The 12,551-nt window shown below is 48.6% G+C and overlaps 1 protein-coding gene across 18 annotated transcripts in view; it reads right to left on the bottom strand.

Moving 5' to 3' along the window:
- Positions 1 to 5,073: 5,073 nt before the first annotated feature.
- RTL9 (retrotransposon Gag like 9) overlaps positions 5,074 to 12,551 on the bottom strand; it is a 203,013-nt gene continuing 195,535 nt past the window's right edge. For all 18 annotated transcript variants that reach the window (XM_060408064.1, XM_060408055.1, XM_060408056.1 and 15 more), the window contains 2 exons: positions 6,740 to 11,232; positions 5,074 to 6,197 (listed from right to left, as the gene is read on the bottom strand). In XM_060408064.1, coding sequence (XP_060264047.1) covers positions 6,081 to 6,197; positions 6,740 to 11,155 — 4,533 coding nt within the window. In that variant the 5' untranslated portion in view covers positions 11,156 to 11,232 and the 3' untranslated portion in view covers positions 5,074 to 6,080. The remainder of the gene's footprint in view (positions 6,198 to 6,739; positions 11,233 to 12,551) is intronic.

Here is a 12,551-nt window from a genome sequence, read left to right on the forward strand (position 1 = left end):
CGATACACCCATCCACTACCTCTAGTATACTTTCCCCATGTATTCCAGTTCATTTACATATTTTCCACATATCCTAGTTAATCAAACATTTAAATATATAAATGAGGACTGATATATAGTACAGAACTGGCAAAACAAAAATTTCACACACATTTCAATTTTCTAATTTCCTGGTTTTTTAAACTTTTAAAACATTCATACAGGAGAACAAGATGGCAGAGGAATAGGTGGACGTGGAGTACATCTCTCTCCATGGATACATCAGGAATACACCTTCAGACACAGAAGTGCATGCAGAACACCAGCTGACAGTGGACAGGAGTCATGGACCAGCGGAAAATAATATACAGACCCACCCAAACCTTGGTAGGATGAAGGAACTAGGGGCAAAAACAGGAGTGTTAGTAGGACTGGACCTGCCCTCGGCAGGTGGGGGAACTGAAGCAGGGGTCCGATCCCCACATCAGGGCAATTGTCTGAGTCAGAGGAGAAACATTTAAGGCTGAGAGTGAAACAGCTGATCTGTGGCAGTCTAAATGGAATGAGAATCAGACAGTCCTTGCAACCATACATACCCAAGACAGGGATGCAGATCCCCTGGAAGGTGCAGCAGCTGGTAGCTGGAGTTTAGGGATTGTGGAGCAATCCCAAAGTGAGGGCTGCTGTAACTGTGGAGAGACTTATCAAGGGGATGTGAGGAAGGAGACTGTGGTGGGAAATGCCTGTGGAGGAAAGCCAGGCAGCCATGGAAGCTAGGCGATACTGCTGAGTCACGTTTGGGGATGGAGCCATCACCATAGCCTCTCTCCCCACAGTGCCAGCATTGGCAGCTGAACAATAGAGAGGCTGGCCCAGCAAGCACCTGGCGCACTGAACTACAGAGTAGGACCCCACCCAGGGTGCCCCTTTAAGTGCCTGATGTGCCAATGTAGAGTAGAACTCCAGCCAGGGGGGCCCCTATATGTGCCTGATGTGCCAAACAACAGAGAAGGTCCCCAGGCAAGGAAGCCCTCTACGTGCCTAAATAGGTGGAGCTATGGAGAAAGACTGGCCAAAGAGGCCTTCTGATCGCGAGCTACAAGAGGCTTGAGAAAGAACTCTGATGGGGCCACAACTCCTGTGGTGGAGGCAGTCCATGTCCCTGCACACTTGGTGCTGCCAGAGTCCCTGCAAGCCAAGCAGCTGTGCCACCTTCACCCTCAAGTCTCACTGGGGCAGAGCTGCTACAGGCAAAAAAAGTCTTGTGCCTCTGCATGCAGGGTCGCTTTGGCAGTGTCCTACTCTTTCCGACCCTGGAGACTGTGGCCTGCCAGGCTTCTCTGTCAGGGAGCAGGGTTCTCCAGGCAAGAATACAGGAGCGTGTTGGCCAATACTGGTTTCCATGACTGCAGCACAGAAGCGGCCCTGAGGAGATACCCCACGTCCAAGGGCAGAGAAGCCCCAGCAAGATGGTAGGAGGGGCGAATTCACGTTTAGAATCACACTCCATCTCCACCAGAGACACTCAGAGGGCTCAAACAAACCTTGTGTGCACCAGGACCCAGAGATCCCACAGAGGCTGAGACAGAACTGGGTTTGAGTGTCTCCTGTGGAGGTACAGGTCAGCAATGGACTGCCACAGGGGCAGGGGCCCTGGATGCAGAAGACTTGGGTATGGCATAAGCCCTCTTGGAGGAGGTCACCATTAATCCCACCATAGAGCTGCCAGAACTTACAAAGGACTAGGAAATAAACTCTTGGAGGACACAAACAGACATTGTGTGCACCATGACCCAGGAAAAAGGATCAGTGACCCCCACAAGAGACCAACCCAGACTTGTCTGGGAGTGTCCAGGAGTCTCCAGCAGAGGTGTGGGTTGGTGGTGGCCTGCTGCAGGGTTGGGGGCACTGAGTGTAGCAGTGCATGCATGGGGCCTTTTGAAGGAGGTCGCCATTATCTTCATTACCTCCACCATAGTTTCAGTTCAGTTCAGTCACTCAGTTGTGTCCAACTCTTTGTGACCCCATGAATCGCAGCACGCCAGGCCTCCCTGTCCATCACCAACTCCCAGAGTTCACTCAGACTCATGTCCATCGAGTCGGTGATGCCATCCAGCCATCTCATCCTCTGTCATCCCCTTCTCCTCCTGCCCCCAATCCCTCCCAGCATCAGGGTCTTTTCCAATGAGTCAACTCTTCACATGAGGTGGCCAAAGTATTGGAGTTTCAGCTGCAGCATCAGTCCTTCCAATGAACACCCAGGACTGATCTCCTCTAGGATGGACTGGTTGGATCTCCTTGCAGTCCAAGGGACTCTCAAGAGTCTTCTCCAACACCACAGTTCAAAAGCATCAATTCTTCAGTGCTCAGCTTTCTGCACAGTCCAACTCTCACATCCATACATGACCACTGGAAAAACTAAAGCCTTGACTAGATGGACCTTTGTTGGCAAAGTGATATCTCTGCTTTTGAATATTCTCTCTAGGTTGGTCATAACTTTCCTTCCAAGGAGTAAGCATCTTTTAATATCATGGCTGCAATCACCATCTGCAGTAATTTTGGAGCCCCCCAAAATAAAAGTCTGCTACTGTTTCCACTGTTTCCCATCTATTTCCCATGAAATGATGGGACCAAATGCCATAAATAACAGGGAGGGAACACAGCTCCACCGATCAACAGAAAATTGGATTAAAGATTTACTGAGCATGGCTCCTCCCATCAGAACAAGACCCAGTTTCCCCCTCAGTCAGTCTCTCCCATCAGGAAGCTTCCATAAGTCTCTTATCCTTCTCCATCAGAGGGCAGACAGACTGAAAACCACAATCACAGGAAACTAACCAATCTGATCAAATGGACCACAGCCTTGTCTAACTCAATGAAACTATGAGCCATGCTGTGTAGGACCATCCAAGACAGGCGGGTCATGGTGGAGAGTTCTGACAAAATGTGACCCACTGGAGAATGGAATGGCAAACCACTTCAGTATTCTTGCCTTGAGAACCCCATGAACAGTGTGAAAAGGCAAAAAGATAGGACACTGAAAGATGAACTCCCCAGGTGAGTAGGTGCCCAAAATGCACTGGAGATCAGTGGAGAAATAACTCCAGAAAGAATGAAGGGATGGAGCCAGAGCAAAAACAATACCCAGCTGTGGATGTGACTGGTGATAGAAGCAAAGTCCGATGCTGTAAAGAGCAATATCACATAGGAACCTGAAATGTTAGGTCCATGAATCAAGGCAAATTGGAAGTGGTCAAACAGGAGATGGCAAGAGTGAACATAGACGTTTTAGGAATCAGCAAACTAAGATGGACTGGAATGGGTGAATTTAACTCAGATGACCATTATATCTACTACTGTGGGCAGGAATCCCTTAGAAGAAATGGAGTAGCCCTCATAGTTAACAAAAGAGTCTGAAATGCAGTACTTGAATGCAATCTCAAAAGCGACAGAATGATCTCTGTTTGTTTCCAAGGCAAACCATTCATGGTAATCCAAGTCTATGCCCTGACCAGTAATGCTGAAGAAAGTAACACCCAAAAAAGATATCCTTTTCATTATAGGGGACTGGAATGCAAAAGTAGGAAGTCAAGAGACACCTGGAGTAACAGGCAAATTTGGCACTGGAGTACAGAATGAAGCAGGGCAAAGGCTAATAGAGTTTTGACAAGAGAATGCACTGGTCATAACAAACACCCTCTTCCAACAACACAAGAGAAGACTCTACACATGGACATCTCCAGATAGTCTATACTGAAATCAGATTGATTATATTCTTTGCAGCCAAAGATGAAGAAGCTCTATACAGTCAACAAAAACAAGACCGGGAGCTGACTGTGGCTCAGATCATGAACTTCTTATTGCCAAATTCAGACTTGAAGAAAGTAGGGAAAACCACTAGACCATTCAGGTATGACCTATATCAAATCCCTTACGATTATACAGGGTATGATCAGGCTTCATTTATTCCATTTATCTCTAGTGACATTAGCTTAAAGGACAGGAGAGGCAAAAGCCAAGGGGAAAAGAATGACTGGGGCGAGAAATGAAGCAGAGACTTGTGATCGTTCTGCATTATCATGGTGATCAGAAAATTAGTTTTCATTTTTAAGACATTTGCCCTCCCCTATATAGGTTCCAGACACAAATTGTGATTCTGCATCATCAATTTCTTTTTCAGGAAAGTCAACAGCCCTTTCCCTGAACTGAGAGCATCTCTGGCTGAACATGGAGATCCAAAAATCCACTCTGGCCTGGACCGGACCAGGTGTGAGCCAACAGGGTCAGATAAAAGAGGAAAACTGGGTCCCCAGAGCCCCACTACCTAGAATTCTGGTTTCCCAACCAGCTGAACCCTCTTCCTCCCCTACCACGCCCCCCCCCCAGGCCCGAGGAAACAGCACTGGTGATTGATGCATCCACAGGCAGCCCACAGAGCCAGATTCTTCTCTATGTCACCATGGGGCTGCCAATTTGTCTGCTAATCTTTGTTTTTTCTGAGAATCACTTTCCTCTTCCTGGAATCAGATCCAATGTTTAGGGTAACGGAGCAGCAGACTTGAACCCTCAGAGAAGATTTGGTCTCTGTGCCTCTTTTCATCCCCACTGTCCTGACCCTAGATTGAGTCATCTGAAGAGTCAGTCACCTGTACTACTGCAGTGCTTGCTGCCATGCTCAGGCACTCGGTCATGTCCAACTCTTTGCGACCCCATGGACTGTAGCCTGCCAGGCTCCTCTGTCCAAGTCAATTTTCTAAAATGTGTTTCTAATCATGTCACTCCTACTGTTTTTAAAAGATCTTTGAGTAACCCAATTACATGGACTATTATTGAATAAATAAATTTGCTCTGTTAGTATCAAATTCCCCATTATCCTTATTTCCTGTCTTTATAGCCTTCACCACGATTTCAACCTATCTTACTTATGTGTTTTCTTACTTATTGTCTGTCTCCCTCTTCCATTGGAATGAAGTTTCCATTTGATCAATGTTCTTATCTGTCTGTCCCCAAAACAGTGGCTGACACATGTTAGATAATAAATATTGACTGAATGAAGGACTCAATAAATCAAATTCTGTTAGCCACAGTTAATTCTTTTTTTCGTAAATGAACTTTATTTACTTTAACGATTACAAATGTAATACATGCTTACTGTAGAGAATCTGGAAAGTACAGAGAAGTAAAAAGAAGAACATTAAAACACCCATAATCCCACCACATTAAGGCAAACACTGCTCACATTATGTTCTATCTATGCCTGTTTAAAGACCAAGATCTTTATCAAGAGTGCTGGCCACAAAGCACAATAGCCAAGGGGAGTGAGGGCAATTAACAACTGAGGAGGTCACCCAAAGGTCAGAGCTAGAAATTTCACACTGAGGGACAAGACAATGGCCACTGACAATAGATCAAGACTTCAAACGTTGAAACAGAAGAACAAGTTGGGTTACGGTAAGAATGTAGTGAGATGATGCTTGTCAAGAGTTTAGCCCACTACCTGTCACATAGTACATAAACAATAAACATTAGCTATTACTAAGATTATTACTATGCGTCAAAACAAATGGTTCAGGATGGAGACTATAAACAAGACAAGGGCCTTGGAGACCAAATTTAAGTGCTGTGAGTTGGGGCATATAGGGACAAGTATACTGGATGAAAAGGATGGTATTGGAGTGGGCATCACTCTCCTTATGGGCTCCCTTGCCAGGTGAAATGGGACCAGGGCTTCCTCAAGTTTGCCTGATGACATGTGGCAAGACACTCTAAGGTGTTTTTGAGGTAGGACATAGTTTCTCCTGCCTAGACTTCTCCCTGGACCAAGAACTAGCACTGTCCTTGTTGGTAATGGGAGTTCGGAACTTCATACACTGAACATTCTTGAAGTCCACATTCTGATTGTTGGGGCAGGTTAAAGGCATGTGGGGTGAAAGAGAAGGTCAAGTCAACCAAGTGGGGGATAGGGTGGGATGCACCTGGAGAGGGTGCTGAAGGGGGAAAGGCCACAAGTTTTAATGATATAATTGCATGAAATGAGTCTAGGAACCAGTCCTCAAGTTAGCAGCCAACTTGGATATCACAGGAGAAGAGTCCAGGTAGCATTACTTGTTAGTGGGGGCCTTCTGATGGCCTGTGCTCTTTCGAAGGTGGTCGTGCAGACCCTCTTGAGGGTCTTCATGCTCTTTCAGGTAGTAACAGCGTTTGGGAACATGCTGGTGCTGGGAGTAAGAAAAAAAACAAAAACAGCAAATGTAAGAGCCATGCTTACTATGACAAGTGGGGTTCTACCTGGATAATTTCAATCACTTAGCTTGTCAAGGAACTTGGCCAATGTACCTTATTTGTATAAAAAGTGTGACCAAGAACTAAACTGGTCAAATTCCCTAGTGACCTGGGTCTACAACACATGTAGCTGTAGGTGGGACCCAGCCTCCAAAACATGACCCCTCTTTTAGAACTGGACCTGGAATCAGTAGTAGCGAATTGGGACTGAGCCCACCCCGTTCCCTCAGAAGATTTAGACCTTTAATCACCCCCACGCCCTGAGTATCTTGGGTAGGGCAAGCTCCACAAAGTTAATGGAGTTTGGGTTAATATGCCCAAAATAAGGGCCTAATCAGGCCCGCTGATGAAATCCCAGGTTGGGGTTTATGGTCTAGGAGCTCAATGCCTCTCCCAGCCTCTTCCTTAGTCTACACAAAGGAGCAGGATGCCTTCAATTTTCTATTCAGAAACCTTGAGTGTATTTCCCCGTCATTACCTCCTCGGTCTGCTGCTGGGGATTCAGTTCATTCTCCATTGCCTCCTCACTATTCCGCTTACAGGGTGATGTCAGAACCTGGCTGGAGCTGCCTCGGGAATTCTTCTCTCCGGCCAGCTGGCACTCGGTATAGAGAGACCTATCTATCAGCTCCTTTAGGCTGCCAGCCACCTTCAGGAAGATCCGGCCCATTTTGGTGGCAATAGCTTCAGAGAGTCCTTCCAGGAACCTGGTCCGCAGAATGGCATCGGACCAAGACAAATGTCGGGCCAGCAGAAGGAAGTCAGTGGCATACTGCCTGACCGACTTCTGGCCCTGCTTGGGATGGCAGAGAACCGCACTGAGGATGTCAATTTCAGACAGGGAGTCATATAAGCCCTGAGATCTTCTCAGGAAAGATTTATCTTCACGGGTGAGGGGGTTTCCTACCTCCATCTGCAAGATGGACCACCTCTCTGCTGCCCCCAGATGAAGAGACACCAGAAAAGCCATTTTCTCTGAATCATTCAAAAATCCCTTCATTTGCTTCTCCTCATCAATCTCCACCTCCTCTTCCACAGGGCGTGAACCCCGGGCTGCTTCTTGTTCTTCTAAGAGGTAACAGAGTGCTGGGGTCAGCATGCCAAAAGATGGGACTTCCTCTGATGGTGGCTTTACTGTTTTTGGGGGGGTGGTCGTCGCGTGTGGTGTGGACTTTGATCCAGAGGCTGTGACATTGATGCGAGGGGCAGATGTTTCCCCAGAGTCTGTGGCTTTGATTCCCAGGGTGGACATCATTCCAGGGGCTGGGGCTGCCATCTGGGATGCAGACATGGCTGCTGGGACTGTGGCCCTCATTAGTGGCATGGACATCCCCCCAGAGGATATGGGTCTCAGAAGTGGCATGGACATCATTCCAGAAGCTGAGGCTCTCATAAGTGGTGTGGATGTGGCTCCAGAAGCTGAGGCTCTCATAAGTGGTATGGATGTGGCTCCAGAAGCTGAGGCTCTCATAAGTGGTGTGGACGTGGCTCCGGAAGCTGAGGCTCTCATAAGTGGTATGGATGTGGCTCCGGAAGCTGAGGCTCTCACAAGTGGTGTGGATGTGGCTCCGGAAGCTGAGGCTCTCATAAGTGGTGTGGATGTGGCTCCAGAAGCTGAGGCTCTCATAAGTGGTGTGGATGTGGCTCCGGAAGCTGAGGCTCTCACAAGTGGTATGGACGTGGCTCCGGAAGCTGAGGCTCTCACAAGTGGTGTGGATGTGGCTCCAGAAGCTGAGGCTCTCATAAGTGGTATGGACGTGGCTCCGGAAGCTGAGGCTCTCACAAGTGGTGTGGATGTGGCTCCAGAAGCCGAGGCTCTCATTGGCGGTGTGGACATCTTTCCTGAGGTTGCGTATGTCGTTTGTGGCAAGGACGTTGATCCAGAACTCACAACTCTTGTTTGCAGTGTGGACATTGCCCCAGATGACAGGCTTTTCATTAGTGGCATGGATGTCTCTCCAGAAGCCATGGCAGACATCAGTGGCATGGGTGTTACTCCAGAGGCCACGGCTCTCATGAATGGCTTGGACATCCCTCCCGAGGCCATGGCTGTGGTTTGTGCAGTGGCCATCTTTCCAGAGGCTGGAGCTCTCATGAACTCTGTGGACACATCTTCAGAGACTGAGGGTCTCCTCGGGGGTGTGCACATAATTCCAGAGACTGGAGCCCTTAATAATGGCGGCGACATCACTCCCAAGCTGGGGGCTCGCATGGATAGCGTGCACACCTCTGCAGATGCTGCTGTGGGCATCTGTGGTGCAGATGTTGCTCCAGAGGCTGGGGCCCTCAACAATGGCATGGACACCCCTCCAGAGGCCACGGCTGTCATTTGAGGCATGGACATCACTCCAGAGGCCGTGGATCTCATGAGTGGTGTGGACATCGGCCCAGAGATTGGAGCCCTCATTTGTGGCATGGACATCATGCCAGAGGCTGTGGCTGTTCTCTGCGGAGTAGACATTGCTCCATAAGCTGGGGCTCTCAGAGGGGTGGTGGCTATCTCCCCAGAAGTTGGGGGTCTTGTTAGTGCTGAGGACATTTCTCCAGAGGGTGAAGCTCTTGTGAGAAGTGTGGATGCCTCTCCAGGGTTTGAGGCTCTCATCAGGGGTGTGGATGCTGCCCCAAAGCTTGGGGCTCTAATTTTTGGTGTGGACATCACTTCAGAGGCTGGGGCTTGCATCTGCATTGTGGACATCCCTCCAGAGGTCATGAATCTTTTGAATGACATGGACATCCCCCCAAAGTCTTGAGTGCCTACTGGCTGACTTGGCATCTTTCCAGAGACTGTGGGTCTCATTAGCACTGTGGGCATGGTTCCAGGGCCCGGGGCTCTCGTTAGGGGCATGGACATGCTTCCAGAGGCTGCGGCTGTCATTTGTGGTGTGGACACGTCTCCAGAGGCTGGGGCTCTCATTAGTGGTGTGGACATCCCGGCAGAGGCAGCGTCTGTCATCTGTGGCATGGACATGGCTCCAGAAGCTATGTCTCTCATTAGCATTGTGGAGATCTCTCCAGAAGCTGCGGTTGTCATTTGCTGCATGAACACTGCTTCTGAGGCTTTGGATGTTGTTAGTGGCTTGGATAATGCTCCTGAGGCTGTAGCTTTCATCGGTGGCACGGACATCACTCCTGGGGCTGTGTCTCTCGTCAATAGTGAGGACATGGATCCAGAGGCTTTGGCTGTCATCTGTGGGGTGGACGTGGCTCCAGAGGCTCTCATTTGTGGTCCAGCTGTCACTCTCGAGGCTGTGGCTCTCCTTTGTGACCTAGATGTTGCTCCAGAGACAGGCGCTTTTATTTGCAGTGTGGATACTGACCCAGAGGCTGGGGTGGTCATTTGTAGCATAGATACTGTTTCAGAGACGGGGGCTGTGCTGGGTGGGATGGACATTGCCCCCAAGGCTGGAGCTCTCATTCTTGGTGTGGACTTTGCCCCACTGGCTGGGACTTTCATAAAGCCCGTGGATGTGGTTCCAGAAATTTGAGCCGTTGTTAAGTGTGTGGACATTCCTCTAGAGGTTGCAGTTGGCACTGGCTCTGCGGACATGGTTCCAGAGGTTGTGGCTGTCATCAGTGGGGTGGACAGTGCTGCAGAGTCTGGGACTGTATTTAGCAGCGTGGACATATTGCCAGAGGCTGGGGTTCTCATTTGCAGTGTCGACCTTGCTCCAGAATCTGAGGCTCTTGCTGACGATACAGACATCTCCCCGGGGGCTGTTGCTCTCGTTGGTGGAGTAGACACAATCTGAGAATCTAGACTTTGTGTTAACTGTGAGGACATAGCTCCAGAGCTTTGGGCTGGCATCAGCTGGGTGGGCATCCCTCCAGAGGTCAGAGCCATCATTAGCTGTGGGGACACTGCCTCAGCATCTGGGGCTGGCTTTGACAAGGTGGGCATTTCTCCAGCTTCGGGGACTGACAGGAGCGGTGAGGATATGGCTCCAGAGCCTGGAGCTGTCATTAGTGGTAAAGACTCTACTCCAGAGTTTGGGCCTGACATTAGCTGGGTGGACATTTCCCCAGAATCTTGGGTGCTCGTTAGCTGGGTGGACATTGCTTCAGAAGTTAGGGCTGACATTATCAGGGAGGAGATCGCTTCAGAGTCTGTGTCTGACATGAGCAGTGAAGAGATCTCTCCAGAGACCAGGGCAGTCATTAGCACTTTGGACATTGCTTCAGTGTCTTCATCTGTAATTTGCAATGGTGACATTCCTTCAAAGCTTGGAGCTGGCATTGGCTGTGTGGACATCTCTCCAGGGTTAATATCTGGCATTAGCAGGGGGGAGAGCTCTCCAGAATCTGGGGCTAGCATCAATGGTGTGGCCATTGCTTCAGAGGATGAGGCTGACATTGCCAGTGGTGATATGTCTTCAGAATCTGGTGTTGCCGTTAGTCCTGTGGACATTGTTCCAAAGTCAGGAATCGTCATCAGCCCTGGGGACATTAATCCATACTCTGAAGTGGACAGCAATGGAGACAATGTTCCAGAATCTGAGGCTGGCATTAGCAATGGGGACAGCATCCCAGAGTCTGAGGTTGGCATTAACAATGGGGACAGAGCCTCTGAATCCGAAGTTGGCATTAACAATGGGGACAGTGCCCCAGAGTCTGACAAGAGCGGTGAGGACACAGCTCCAGAGTTTGCTGTTCCCATTAGAGGTGCAGCCATGGTGTCAAAGGCTGGGGATGTCATCAGCTGTGTGGACATCCCTCCAGGGTCTGATGCTGAAGTTGAGACCATAGGCTGGACACTAGAAGGCAGAATTTGGCCCTCTGCTCTGCTTTCTAGCATTGGTCCAGAAAAGGTCGTCTCCCTATTTGGGGTGTCGTCATTTTCCTCCCTCGGCACATTGCTGAACTGCAGTGAATTTAAGGGTATTGATGTATCTGCCATGGCCAAAGGACAGTGTGTAGAGAACCTCTAAAGCAATTATATCAGGGGTCCTGTTGAAGCCCAAGTGGCAAGAAAATCTGTAAACAGGAAACAAGTTTAGCAGTCAAAAGGCAATATCAAAAAGATGAGGAAATAGACAATGATTCGTGATGGAGACCTCTTATGTGTTTGCTGGCTCTGTGGCATCAGAGATGGGCCTCTCAGGTTAAAGAAGCTGTATGGCATTAAACAAATTCAAAGCTGGAGCAACTATCCTTTCCACCTCTATCCTTTTCAAACCAACCGGCTCAGTCACACAGCACACACTCAGTTTATAAAAGCTATCAGCACTGGCAACTTCAGCAGCCCAGAGCCTGGGAGGTCCTGGTTGAAATGAAACAGCAGCACCACCTTCTGGAAAATTGTGAGAAGTGCAGGTTCCTGAGCCATGCTCTCTCCCACCACAGCACTAGCAAGCCAGCCAAGGGCCTGGATGAGAACACCCTTCACCCCAGGATAACTATTAGTTCCTAGTGCTCACTGAGTCCTGCTCATGCTTTAATTCCCATTTTACTACTCTAATGGACCTAAATGTCTTCCTCAGGAAAAGGAAGGCATTTAACTGATCAATGAGAGTAGCATTGCACAAACTGAAATTCCTGTTCATTAACATTTTGATTTTTAATAACAAAAATCACCACTACTACTACCACCTACTGCTCACCTAGTGTGTTCAAGGCAGTACACTTTAGCGTCTGCAGTGTACCAGGATGTACAAGCATTACACATTGGAATCTTACAATAATAGTATTATTCCCATTTTACCAGTGTGCTCAGATTAGTTGGGGTTGGGGTTAGAATAAGACCACTGAAACACTAGGAACTGTTTGTCTTTGACTATCACTTACTCATTGGGGTTGCCTAGCCTTTGGCATTCCTAAGGCTACATTCAGTTATCTCTCTGATGTCCTAGATCTTGGTTCACTTGAAGCTCAGTCTATAGGAAGTACAAACTTCAAGCTTCTCTGACAACTGGGTAAGAGTGAGTGGATAAGCCCAGAGCCTCACCCCTCTGGCCCACTCCCATAAGCAGCCTCCAATGAGGATTCTTGGCACAGAACTTGGAAACTAACACACACATTACACAATGTTGACATGTCCCCTCAGCCTGCTCATGCCCCCAGTGGAACACTTGCTCATTTGGGACAATGTCATAAAACTCATCAATCTGGTGCAGCATGCCTCCATAATAATATTGAGAATGCTAGCAACAGAAGTGCCAAATGCTCAACATTTCTTGAGCATATGATGACTGGCAAGTACCCTACGGGGCACCTTACATGCACTGTCTTACTTGGTCACCACAGCAACCCTGAGAGATTTTGGTCTTCCTCAGTGACGGTCATCCTCAAAATCC

Source organism: Ovis aries, chromosome X (genome assembly GCF_016772045.2).
Source record: "Ovis aries strain OAR_USU_Benz2616 breed Rambouillet chromosome X, ARS-UI_Ramb_v3.0, whole genome shotgun sequence".
NCBI lineage: Eukaryota > Metazoa > Chordata > Mammalia > Artiodactyla > Bovidae > Ovis > Ovis aries.